This window comes from Rhinatrema bivittatum, chromosome 15 (assembly GCF_901001135.1).
Source record: "Rhinatrema bivittatum chromosome 15, aRhiBiv1.1, whole genome shotgun sequence".
In the NCBI taxonomy this organism is placed as follows: domain Eukaryota; kingdom Metazoa; phylum Chordata; class Amphibia; order Gymnophiona; family Rhinatrematidae; genus Rhinatrema; species Rhinatrema bivittatum.
The window spans coordinates 29,429,506-29,443,170 of NC_042629.1; the positions used below are offsets into that span (position 1 = coordinate 29,429,506).

Consider the following 13,665-nt stretch of genomic DNA (forward strand, 5'->3'; position numbering starts at 1 on the left):
CAAGAGCTGCCTGTGTACTAGATCCCTCCAAAGCCGCTCTGGTGCAGATTTTCACTAAGGCGCACTGCAACTATGCTTGAGTTATTTATAATGGGAAGATTCCTCCCATAGCAAAGCTCTTCTCTCCCCTCATTTCACCAGCTGTGTTCAGTCGGAAGCCCCATCCCCAGATATCTTTCACATTTTTTCTCACTCAATTTCTTTAATCTCTCCTGCACGAAAGTTGCCACATTTACATGCGTACATTGCTTAGAAAATAGCAACATACTCACATAAACATTGACCCCCTTCCCTGGAACGCTCCTGTTTTACATGAATAAATTTACTTGTAGACCCGGATTTGCATGTGTATGTTGAGATTTCTAAAGCATGCTATTTTACACGTGAAAATGCGAGTTTTTACATGCGCAACTTTTGAAAATTCACCTTTATACGTGCTAATTCCCATCATTGATGCCTCACTATCACTTATCCACCAGATGACCAATTAGACTGGAATTCTGGGGAAAAGGGAACCATGGTCCTGGCATCTATTAATGCCTCACTGTCAGTGGATGTGTTTTATGATTCCTTGAAAATAGCAATTGTCTGCTCTTTGCTAAAAAAAAAAAAAAAAGTTTTGTAGAAGCTGATGATTTAAGCAATTTCCACCCTCTTATTCCATTTTGGTGAAAATTGACTGAAAGGTCATTCTCTGAATGGTTACAGGGGTTTGTTAATTTCTGACAGTTGTTTGGTGGAATTTTTCTTATTTTTTTGCCTTTTGTCTTTATTTCACTTACCTCGTTTTTTTGTGTTGACTTGTGATCTTTGACCAGTAACCTTCTTTAGATATCAGGATTGCTTCGTGTATTGCACAGTTGGATATTTTAGTAGCATTTAATACGCTTGAGCACAGCATCCTATTGAAGTGCTTTCATGGTTTAAGTCTTTTGTTGAAGAACAGCTTCAACAAATTGTACTTGATCGGTTAGTCTGCTCTCCTTGTCTGGTTCCCTGGATGTCATCCAGGCATCCATACTGTCAACATCATTGTTCCGTTTGTACTTGAGACCTCTGACTAATTTCATTAGATGTGAAGGTTTAAACTTTCACGTTTTTGCTGATGATATACAGATACACAGTACTTGGCTGTGGACAAGGAGTGGAGGTACTGCTAAGAAAATCAGTGATTGTCTAAAACTTGTTAGATTATGAATGCTTCAACATAAACTGGTGGCTGAACCCAAAAAAGGCTGCGGTGCGAGAGGGAACATTTCCCTCTCAGCTGTCTGAGGGGGAGCCTTCGACTGTGAAAGACCAAGTAAAGAGCCTTGGAATCATTTTGGGTGCAGGGCCGTATCATGACTTCTTTGTCTTTTTAATATCTTTCTGTGATCTGCCAATTAAGTACTTTTTTGGATGGGCACAGTCTGGCCGCATAGATTCAGGTATTTATTATGACTAGAGTATAGTAATAGCTTATCCTAAACGCAGTTGTTTGGGTACTTGCCAGGTTCTTATGGCCTGGATTGGCCACTGTTGGAAACAGGATGCTGGGCTTGATGGACCCTTGATCTGACCCAGTATGGCATGTTCTTATGTTCAGTACCCAAATTGTGGTCACACCATGGATCTATGCAAGGGCATTATGATGTTCTCAGTTTTGTTTTCCATTCCTTTCTGACAGAGGTGTAAGTTGACTGCTTAAGTTGCTGACATGTGACTGAAAAACAATGATTTAGAGATGCTCCTACAGAATTATGTAACCCCATTCCGGGTACAGCTGGAAGCCGATGGCACACTAGAGACCGGGGCTTAGTCACAACTTAATCCTATACTTTCACCAGGGGGAAGGAATTCCCTCAAAGCATAGCCCAATAAATTAAATACAGTCCAGCCCAATAAATTAGACAGTACTGCCTGGCCAGCAGTCTACTGAGCAAACAGCTAAATTAGGAGAAGCCACAGATTACCATTATGTGAATAGCCACAGAGGCAACCTTTGCACAGAATCCAGTTCCTAAAAGCAAAAAAGGTATCTAAAGCAGTGTACAGCTAGGAATACAATTGTTTGCCAAACAGAAGGCCAGTGGCGTGGCCAGAACTGATTTTTTGGTGGGCTCAAGGTTAATATGGGTGGGCCGTAGGCATACAGGTATTATCGATAAATAATGCCTTAGCACACACCCTGCAATGCGTTTCTATGTAGTCTACAACAGCTGTCATGCATCATGAGTGAAAATTAAAATATTTAAACTCATTTCAAACTATTAATTTGAAGCTGCCCAGGCTCTAGCAAGAGTGTCCAGCACACCTCTTTTCTGAGGTGGTGGTGCATGTGCACTACTGTGCAATATGGATGCTACACCCATGCTTTCTGAATAATCTCTTAACTATGCTGTTCTCACAAACATGTTCTGCCTTTGCTTGTGTTGTTAAACAGTCAGTTAAATCTTTATTCCCTAGTTTCAGATAACAGAGTACTCAGTTCTTGAATACCAAACAACATTTATTACAATAATGAAACAGTTCAACACTCACTGTGAATGGCAGGACAAGAAACTATACAGACAGCAGTGCCTGGTTCAGCTGTTATGAATCTCTGGAGCCCAGTAGTCAGAGGGAAACAAACTGCAGCTGTAGTTGAAGCTGTAGATATAAGGCCAGATTTTCTAACCTACGAGCGGGCATAGATTTGTGCGCGCAACCCGGCGCGGACAAATCTACCCTCGATTTTATAACATGCTTGCGCAGCCGTGCGCATGTTATAAAATCCGGGGTTGGCGTGCGCAAGGGGGTGCACACTTGTGCACCTGGTGCGCGCCGAGCCCTAGGGGAGCCCCGATGGCGTTCCCCGTTCCCTCCGAGGCCGCTCCGAAATCAGAGAGGCCTCGGAGGGAACTTTCCTTTTGCACCCCCACACCTTCCCCTCCCTTCCCCTATCTAACCCGCCCCCCCAGCCGTACCTAAATCCCCCCCTCCCTTTATTATTTAAGTTGTGCCTGCCTCTGGGCAGGCATAGGTTGCATGCACTGGCTGAGTGCGGGCGCGCAATTCCCTGGCCTAGCAGGCCTTTGGAGGTCTCTGGCCACGCCCCCGCCCCACCCCTTTTTTCAAGCCCCGGGACATATGCGCGTCCCGGGGCTTGCGCGCGTCGCCGAGCCTATGCAAAATAGGCTTGGCGCGCGCAGGAGCAGGTTTTCGGGGTTATGCGCGTAACCCTTTGAAAATTCACCCCATAGTGAATAGTAGTAGGAAAAGAAATAGGTGAAAAGTGATGCTTCTTAGGAACTTTAAAGAAGGATTCAGGATGAGCTGTTAGCTTGCTAAGGAACTTATTATAACTGAATAACACTCCACAGATCAGTCCTAGGCTGTTTTTGATCAAGGGATCAATAGGAAGAGGCAAGAAAACACATACAGAGAGAGGGAACAAACAGGAATAGATCCAGCAGGGAACTCAGAATCATTCAAACAATACACCCTGCTGAGACTCTAAACCCAAGCAATATCATAAGATGATACAAGGTGGCAGTGTAACAAAGAAACATAAACTGGACACTCACTATGGAGGCAGAACAATAACTTTGTATTTTCTTTTTTGGCAGCTGCTGCATACTGGACTGAGGATTTCAATATATTGTCTATAATGACTCCAAGATCCTTATCCTGGTTGGTAACTCCTAATACGGAACTCAGCATTATGTAACTATAGTTTGGATTATTTTCCCTATGTGCATCACTTTCCATTGATCCAAATTAAATTTCATCTGTCCTTTCAAAGTCCTGTTCCCTAGCTTGACAAGGTTCTTCTGCAGTTCCTCATAATCTGCTTGTGTTGTAACTACTTTGACTATTTTTTGTGTGATCGGCAAACGCGATCACTTCACTCGTTGTTCCATTTTCAAAATCATTAATGAATAAGTTAAACAACACCAGTCCCAAAACAGATCCCTGAGACACTCCAGTGGCATGGTGGGAACCCCAATTCCCCTCGATAAGCATCAGCTAAAGTACAACAAAGGAAAGGTCAATCTCCAACCCTATCCAGCCCTCCCTTCCCCCTACTGACACCATAGGGAGACTTTATAAGGATCGCTATGGACATTGGGCTTTGCCCTATCCAGGGATTAGTAATCTTAAGTGCTCTTGCTTTTTACTTGTTTCTTATATTTCTATGTGTGATTCGTTTTACTTGCTATCTCTTTTTGTTCTTGTGGATGTAACACTGTAATCCACCTGGAGTGTAAGATAGTGCAGCTTTGTACGTGTTTTAATTAAATACATCTTTCAGTCACTGGATGATTCAATCCTTTTTTTGCCCCTATACCCAGGACCAATGGTGGATTTACATATCAGAGGTTTCCTCTGGCTTCATCCTGCCCAGAGACAGTAAGATATCATTGTTCGGCTACTTAATGGTTTGATTAGTCTTTCTCCCCCAATAACCAAGTTAATGTTAGGACCCTATGGACCTTCATGATACATTGGGGAAATGATTGCTCTGGATGACCATCCAATGCTGTTGGTTACTTTTACTCCTTTTTAGATGCCTTGGGGTATTCATTCCACTGTTAATGCCCTTTGCCTCTCTTTGGGCTATTCATGTCACCGTTTATGCGTCTTTGCCCTCCCATGGTGCTTGGGGATCTTCATACCATTGTTGGAGTTGTTTTGCTTCTCTCACAGTGCCGTCAGTTGTTCATGTCACTGTTGGTGCCTTGGGCTTTTCATGCTGTTGTGTATTGCTTTGCCTCTCTCACGGTGCCATGAAGTTTTGGGGGTCACTGTTTGACCATTTTGCCCTCTCAGAGTTGCCATAGGGTATTCATGTCACTCCCTGCTGCTTTATCCCACTCTTGGTATACTGGAATGCTGATGCCTGCCCACAACCTTCATAAAATGTAGATGTAAACCCCAATGTTACAGTCAAAAATAGGATGTACTGTTTCCCCTATTGACTTTAGTAGAAATGATATGAAAAGCATATCAAGGGAGCTGTGAGTCACTCAGGCTGACTAACTAAAGTTAGACTGTTTGTAATTCCCAACCCTCCCACCCCTCGCCCACCCACCCCAAGCGCATCCCTTAATTTATAGGCAGGTGCCACTTGCACAAAAAAAAACCCAAAAAAAAAAAAAACAAAAAAAAAAAAAAAAAACCCCATCAACAAAAACTTTATTGAGAATTCGATCAGACCCCAGTAGGCCACTACCAGACATATAGTGAATTCACTAATACATTTAAAGGAACTTAGACACATTCCTAATCCCATAGCAACCTAAAACTTAACTAGGAACTGATCAAAATTGAGATGAAGGCAGCAGTCCAGCAGCAAGAGGGGGGCTTCCCAGTCTTTTGCATCGAGTGTCACATGTATGATTTTTTACCCACCGGTGAGAAGTTGTACATGTGCACGCGATGCAAAGAGCTCCTGGCTCTCAGAGAACGAGTCCGATCTCTGGAGGCTAGAGTGGCAGACCTGGAGGAGCTGAGGGAGACAGAGAGGTATATAGATGAGACCTTCAGGGACATAGTAGTCCAGTCCCAACTTCAGACTGGCAGCCCTGGTGCTGCCTTGGAGGAAGAAGGTCTCATAATGGGAGAGCACCAACCAGATGTAGCAGGAAAGGATCCTGTAGCAAGGACCTGCTCTCTAGGTGATGCATTGTCCTTTCGCACTGAGGATATCTCCCCAAGGCCTACTGCCCAGGAGGGAAGGGTTAGGTCGGCCGTCATAGTTGGTGATTCGATTATTAGGAATGTAGATAGCTGGGTGGCTGGTGGGCGTGAGGATCGCCTGGTAACATGCCTACCTGGTGCGAAGGTGGCGGACCTCACGCGTCACCTAGATAGGATTTTAGACAGTGCTGGGGAGGAGCCGGCTGTCGTGGTACACGTGGGCACCAACGACATAGGAAAATGTGGGAGGGAGGTTCTGGAAGCCAAATTTAGGCTCTTAGGTAGAAAGATTAAATCCAGAACCTCCAGGGTAGCATTCTCTGAAATGCTCCCTGTTCCACGCGCAGGTCACCAGAGGCAGGCAGAGCTCCGGAGTCTCAATGCGTGGATGAGACGATGGTGCAAGGAAGAGGGATTCAGTTTTGTTAGGAACTGGGGAACCTTTTGGGGAAGGGGGAGTCTCTTCCGAAGGGATGGGCTCCACCTTAACCAGGATGGAACCAGACTGCTGGCGCTAACCCTTAAAAAGGAGATAGAGCAGCTTTTAAACTAGAACAAAGGGGAAAGCCGACAGTCGCTCAGCAGCGCATGGTTCGGAGAGATGTATCTTTAAAGGATACTAATGATGCACTAGAATTAGGGCATCCCGACAGTGAGGTTCCAATAATTAGAAAAGTAGTCCAAATGCCTGTAACTAAAAACTCACCTGAGCTAAAAAATTCTAACTTATCCCTATCAATTAAAAAGCAGAATAAAAATACAATCAAAAAACAAACTTTGAAATGTTTGTATGCTAATGCCAGAAGTCTAAGAAGTAAGATGGGAGAATTAGAATGTATAGCAGTAAATGATGACATAGACTTAATTGGCATCTCAGAGACATGGTGGAAAGAGGATAACCAATGGGACAGTGCTATACCGGGGTACAAATTATATCGCAATGACAGAGAGGAGCAGTCGGGAGGAGGTGTGGCGCTTTATGTCCGGGATGGCATAGAGTCCAACAGGATAAACATCCTGCATGAGACTAAATACAAAATTGAATCTTTATGGGTAGAAATCCCTTGTGTATCAGGGAAGACTACAGTGATAGGGGTATACTACCGTCCACCTGGTCAAGATGGTGAGATGGACAGTGAAATGCTAAGAGAAATTAGGGAAGCCAACCAAATTGGTAGTGCAGTAATAATGGGAGACTTCAATTACCCCAATATAGACTGGGTAAATGTATCATCGGGTCACGCTAGAGAGATAACGTTCCTGGATGGAATAAATGATAGCTTTATGGAGCAAATGGTTCAGGAACCGACGAGAGAGGGAGCAATTTTAGATCTAATTCTCAGTGGAGCACAGGACTTGGTGAGAGAGGTAACGGTGGTGGGGCCGCTTGGCAATAGTGATCATAATATGATCAGATTTGATTTAATGACTGGAAAAGGAACAGTGTGCAAATCCAAAGCTCTCGTGCTAAACTTTCAAAAGGGAAACTTTGATAAAATGAGAAAAATTGTTAGAAAAAAACTGAAAGGAGCAGCTACAAAAGTAAAAAATGTCCAAGAGGCGTGGTCATTGTTAAAAAATACCATTCTAGAAGCACAGTCCAGATGTATTCCACACATTAAGAAAGGTGGAAAGAAGGCAAAACGATTACCGGCATGGTTAAAAGGGGAGGTGAAAGAAGCTATTTTAGCCAAAAGATCTTCATTCAAAAATTGGAAGAAGGATCCAACAGAAGAAAATAGGATAAAGCATAAACATTGGCAAGTTAAATGTAAGACATTGATAAGACAGGCTAAGAGAGAATTTGAAAAGAAGTTGGCTGTAGAGGCAAAACTCACAGTAAAAACTTTTTTAAATATATCCGAAGCAGAAAGCCTGTGAGGGAGTCAGTTGGACCTTTAGATGATCGAGGGGTTAAAGGGGCACTTAGAGAAGATAAGGCCATCGCGGAAAGATTAAATGATTTCTTTGCTTCGGTGTTTACTGAAGAGGATGTTGGGGAGGTACCCGTAATGGAGAAGGTTTTCATGGGTAATGATTCAGATGGACTGAATCAAATCACGGTGAACCTAGAAGATGTGGTAGGCCTGATTGACAAACTGAAGAGTAGTAAATCACCTGGACCGGATGGTATACACCCCAGAGTTCTGAAGGAACTAAAAAATGAAATTTCAGACCTATTAGTAAAAATTTGTAACTTATCATTAAAATCATCCATTGTACCTGAAGACTGGAGGATAGCAAATGTAACCCCAATATTTAAAAAGGGCTCCAGGGGCGATCCGGGAAACTACAGACCGGTTAGCCTGACTTCAGTGCCAGGAAAAATAGTGGAAAGTGTTCTAAACATCAAAATCACAGAACATATAGAAAGACATGGTTTAATGGAACAAAGTCAGCATGGCTTTACCCAGGGCAAGTCTTGCCTCACAAATCTGCTTCACTTTTTTGAAGGAGTTAATAAACATGTGGATAAAGGTGAACCGGTAGATATAGTATACTTGGATTTTCAGAAGGCGTTTGACAAAGTTCCTCATGAGAGGCTTCTAGGAAAAGTAAAAAGTCATGGGATAGGTGGCGATGTCCTTTCGTGGATTGCAAACTGGCTAAAAGACAGGAAACAGAGAGTAGGATTAAATGGGCAATTTTCTCAGTGGAAGGGAGTGGACAGTGGAGTGCCTCAGGGATCTGTATTGGGACCCTTACTGTTCAATATATTTATAAATGATCTGGAAAGAAATACGACGAGTGAGATAATCAAATTTGCAGATGACACAAAATTGTGCAGAGTAGTTAAATCACAAGCAGATTGTGATAAATTGCAGGAAGACCTTGTGAGACTGGAAAATTGGGCATCCAAATGGCAGATGAAATTTAATGTGGAAAAGTGCAAGGTGATGCATATAGGGAAAAATAACCCATGCTATAATTACACGATGTTGGGTTCCATATTAGGTGCTACAACCCAAGAAAGAGATCTAGGTGTCATAGTGGATAACACATTGAAATCGTCGGTTCAGTGTGCTGCGGCAGTCAAAAAAGCAAACAGAATGTTGGGAATTATTAGAAAAGGAATGATGAATAAAACGGAAAATGTCATAATGCCTCTGTATCGCTCCATGGTGAGACCGCACCTTGAATACTGTGTACAATTCTGGTCGCCGCATCTCAAAAAAGATATAATTGCGATGGAGAAGGTACAGAGAAGGGCTACCAAAATGATAAGGGGAATGGAACGACTCCCCTATGAGGAAAGACTAAAGAGATTAGGACTTTTCAGCTTGGAGAAGAGACGACTGAGGGGGGATATGATAGAGGTGTTTAAAATCATGAGAGGTCTAGAACGGGTAGATGTGAATCGGTTATTTACTCTTTCAGATAGTAGAAGGACTAGGGGACACTCCATGAAGTTAGCATGGGGCACATTTAAAACTAATCGGAGAAAGTTCTTTTTTACTCAACGCACAATTAAACTCTGGAATTTGTTGCCAGAGAATGTGGTTCGTGCAGGTAGTATAGCTGTGTTTAAAAAAGGATTGGATAAGTTCTTGGAGGAGAAGTCCATTACCTGCTATTAGGTTCACTTAGAGAATAGCCACTGCCATTAGCAATGGTTACATGGAATAGACTTAGTTTTTGGGTACTTGCCAGGTTCTTATGGCCTGGATTGGCCACTGTTGGAAACAGGATGCTGGGCTTGATGGACCCTTGGTCTGACCCAGTATGGCATTTTCTTCTTATGTTCTTATGTTCATAATGAAAAAAAATGACAGCTTGCTAAAACAAAATGAAACAGCACCGCACATTTCTTTTTTCCATTCAGACCCTAGGCAGACATTTTGAATAGCTTGTGATGTTGCAAATGTAAGTGGTCCCTTTTAATCTATGTATCTTACAGACAGTATTCAAAGGTAAATTACCCGGGTTGCTTCCCTTTTAAAATTGCCTATAAAGTATGCGTAATAAAAGTGCTATTTGTGTGGGTGGCCAAGCAGGGACAAAGCAGAGGGCGGATATTTAAAAATTGAATTCTACTAGCCCTATTTACTCCCCTTACCCAAATATCCCCCTCAGGAAAGCCCCTTTTTTATTATGGACAAAAGTACGTGCGCTGTGAAAGTCAGCGGATACTTTGATTTATTCTAAGGGACAGTTTCTCCCAGGGCAATCTACCCAGGAAAATTGCTCTGCAAATGTTTCTCTTAAAGAGCGCTTCATAGTATGCACGTTGCCTGCACAGACTGCTATTTGGGGAACTGTGTGACGGAGATCATCATCAGCTGATAATAACTTTGCAGCCTTTTTTTTTTTTTATTCCATTCTTTCTGGCAGTGAGTAGGACATGGACAACTGGAGCTTTCTGGGCGATTTCCTTGAAGAGGTGCAGAAGCATTCCACGGTGGTGGGGAAAGTCTGGCTGACCGTGCTCTTCATCTTCCGGATGCTGGTGCTAGGGACCGCTGCGGAGTCCTCCTGGGGGGATGAGCAGTCCGACTTCCTGTGCGACACCACCCAGCCTGGCTGCCCGAACGTCTGCTACGACAAGGCTTTCCCCATCTCCCACATCAGGTACTGGGTGCTGCAGATCATCTTCGTCTCCACCCCGTCCCTGCTGTACATGGGGCACGCCATGCACACCGTCCGCATGGAGGAGAAAAGGAAGCTGAAGGAAACGGAAGAGAAGGCAAAGGGGAACTCTTCCTACCTCCAGCAAGACTGCCTGCCGGAAAGAACAGAGCTGCCCTGCAGGAGTGAGCTAAGTGGAACAATCAAGCTTCAAGGAAATTTGCTGAACACGTACGTCTGCAGCATTCTAATCCGCACGATCATGGAGGTGGGCTTCATCGTTGGCCAGTACATGCTCTATGGGATATTTCTAGACACCCTCTATGTCTGTCACCGTGTGCCGTGTCCTCATCCTGTAAACTGCTACGTTTCCCGTCCCACCGAGAAGAATGTTTTCATCATGTTCATGCTGGCTGTTGCAGTGCTTTCTCTCCTTCTCAGCCTGGCTGAGCTTTACCATCTGGCCTGGAAAAAATTCAAACAAAAGTGTTCACGTTCTTGCTTGGGCAATCCCACCACTGCCACCACTAAACTTGTCAGTGAGGAGCCCAAACACCGAAGGGAGCAATCACTGAGCTGCACTCCACCCCCAGACTTTAACCAGTGTTTGACTAGCCCAAACACCAAGTATATCAGCCCCTTCAATAACACTCTAGCACTGCAGCAGAACACAGCCAATTTTGCAACCGAGAGAGTCCAAAGCCAAGAAAACCTTGGGGAAGGGCAATTTATTCACATGAATTATACAGAAAGCCCTCAGATAAACAGCAGTTGTGCACCCAAGCATGTACCCAACGGCTATGTAAGTGAAAAACGCCGGATTAGCAAAAGCAGCCATAGCAGCAGTAAGGCCAGGTCAGATGACCTAGCAGTATAATGGGCCTCGGAATGCCCCGATCAGCAGCTCTCTGCTGCGCATGTCATCCTTCTGCAGGTCCTGCTTTCCCTCATACCTTTTCTCTCAACTGCATCACCCCACCTTGGGAACACTGTGCTGTGTCCTAAGCATCACCTTTCATGCTTCAGAGTCTCTTTTATATGCAAACTGTGACAGCTTTAAGCTGAAATTTCTCTGGATCGAAGAGAGAATCGATGACATATGATACTCCTGGGGACTAACTGTCAACAATATCAATACACCTCCCTTTCTGTAAAGATTGCCACTTTGCTCCTACTTATTCTGTGCCAATTAATCTGTATTACTGATGAACACTCAGTCTTCACTAACCACGGCAGGTTAGAAATGTTTGAGTATCACTGACTGTTGCAACTGCTCTAGCTCCAAAGCTAGTCTCCATACTCTGTATTTTGGTGACACTGAACTTAAAAACCAACCGAAATATTCTAAGCTGAAATATTCAGCACTATCAGTAGGGAATGGAAGTGGATCTCTCCAAGGTATGCTACAAGATTAGAAACAAAGAATGACTATCCTGAAATAGAACTATTTGAGTGGAACTGCCATGCGTCTACTCACCAGGGACAAATGGATAATTATTCATTAAAAATTGGAAATTAGGCAAAATATTTACATCAGCCTTCTATTGTACCAGGTGTGTTTAGGGTGAATTTGAAGCATCAGTTTCCCATGTAGATGAACAATAAGTTACCAAAACATTGAAACTGTGAACATGTTGTATAATTTCTCGCCATCGTAAACCTCCCTTACTGATTTTAGTCAAAATGGCAGGATGGACCTTCATGTGGTTCTTAACCTGGTTCTTGAACACCACCCGGCCAATCTGTTTTTCGGGATATCCACAATGAATATGCATAAACTACATTTGCATACACTGATATACAGTATATTTCATGCATATTCATCGTGAACCACTGATCTAGAATAAGAAATGCCAATCTGAGACAGAACAAAGGGCTATCAAGACAATAGTGGTCAATCCAGGCTACAAGTACCTGGCAGGATCCTAAAAAACAGATCCAATCCTTCTTGCTCATAACCAGGAATAAGCAGTGGTTTTCCCAAGTCTTTATGGCTAATAATGGTTTATGGACATTTCCTCCAAGAACTTTACAAAATGAATCCCCCGACCTCGCCTTCAGAACCATTCACTTTTTATTGGCTGCGGCTTGGGAGCTGTTGCTAGGATGGGCGACTAGGCGAAAGGAATTTCAGATAGAAGTTTTGTGATTAAAGAGGGGCGGTGGATGTGATTGTTATGGATGGGAGGGATTGTGTGTAAAGTGTTTTGTTGCTGATATTGGGGGTTTAGCGTACTTGGAGGGGGGATTGGGCAACGTATCATATTGATTTTTGGATTATGTGTACGCTGATTTGATGTTTATGAAAAAGTGGGGTATTACATTAAATAAATGATGCACATGCTGTGATCCAGTGCTTGTAATTGTAGCTGCATTCATGGGGAACAGTTTTCAAGCCTTTTTAATGTGCCATGTAAAAATGCTTGATTAGTGCTCCCTATGGGATTAATTTCCAAAATGATTTACAAATATAAAACCCAGTTTATGCACATCAGCCGGGCCAGTGGGTGTAACAGTGTGCTCGTAACTCGATTATGGATGTCCTGTTCTGCAAGAGGCATTCCGGGAGGCAGCATTAGGGAAGGAAAAGGATTTACAAGAATGCTTTTAATAAGTACATCTATATGTATGGAGTTGCACCTTTTGAGGAATCTTCTTATGTTCTTAAAGAGAGAGGAGAAGTTAAGTTAGGGAGAAATATCAAAGTACATATTCAAAAGCAGTTAGCTGACTAAATGAATATTTGGGCATATATCCAGCTAAATTCTAACCGGCTAATAAGTTAGACGGCTAGAATTTAGTCGGATAAATTAGGGGCATTCTGGGGGCGTAAATGGGAGGACTTGAGTTAGTTGGCTAAGTTAACTGGTTAACTCTGAATATTCAGAGTTAGCTGGATGACTTAGCTGGCTAAGAACATAAGAACATAAAGAACATGTCATACTGGGTCAGACCAAGGGTCCATCAAGTCCAGCATCCTGTTTCCAACAGTGGCCAATCCAGGCCATAAGAACCTGGCAAGTGCCAAAAACTAAGTCTATTCCATGTTACCGTTGCCAGTAATAGCTGTGGCTATTTTCTAAGTCAACTTAATAGCAGGTAATGGACTTCTCCTCCAAGGACTTATCCAATCCTTTTTTAAACACAGCTATACTAACTGAACTAACCACATGCTCTGGCAACAAATTAAAGAGTTTAATTGTGCATTGAGTGAAGAAGAACTTTCTCTGATTAGTTTTAAATGTGCCACATGCTAACTTCATGGATTGCCCCCTAGTCTTTCTATTATCTGATAGATTAAATAACCGATTCACATCTACCTGTTCTAGACCGCTCATGATTTTAAACACCTCTATCATATCCACCCTCAGCCGTCTCTTCTCCAAGCTGAAAAGTCCTAACCAATTTAGTCTTTCCTCATAAGGGAGCTGTTCC

At 43.1% G+C, this 13,665-nt stretch overlaps 1 protein-coding gene across 7 annotated transcripts in view; it reads left to right on the forward strand.

Annotated features, from left to right (window-relative positions):
• The window catches only part of GJA5 (gap junction protein alpha 5), a 52,649-nt gene extending 40,070 nt beyond the window's left edge, over positions 1 to 12,579 (forward strand). For 2 of the 7 annotated variants that reach the window (XM_029578705.1, XM_029578706.1), the window contains exon 2: positions 9,997 to 12,579. In XM_029578705.1, coding sequence (XP_029434565.1) covers positions 10,007 to 11,107 — 1,101 coding nt within the window. In that variant the 5' untranslated portion in view covers positions 9,997 to 10,006 and the 3' untranslated portion in view covers positions 11,108 to 12,579. Of the gene's footprint in view, positions 1 to 3,590; positions 3,688 to 3,715; positions 4,375 to 9,487; positions 9,529 to 9,996 lie in introns of those variants that run through there. The other 5 variants (XM_029578702.1, XM_029578703.1, XM_029578704.1 and 2 more) reach the window with 5 other exon arrangements.
• Positions 12,580 to 13,665: the final 1,086 nt, after the last annotated feature.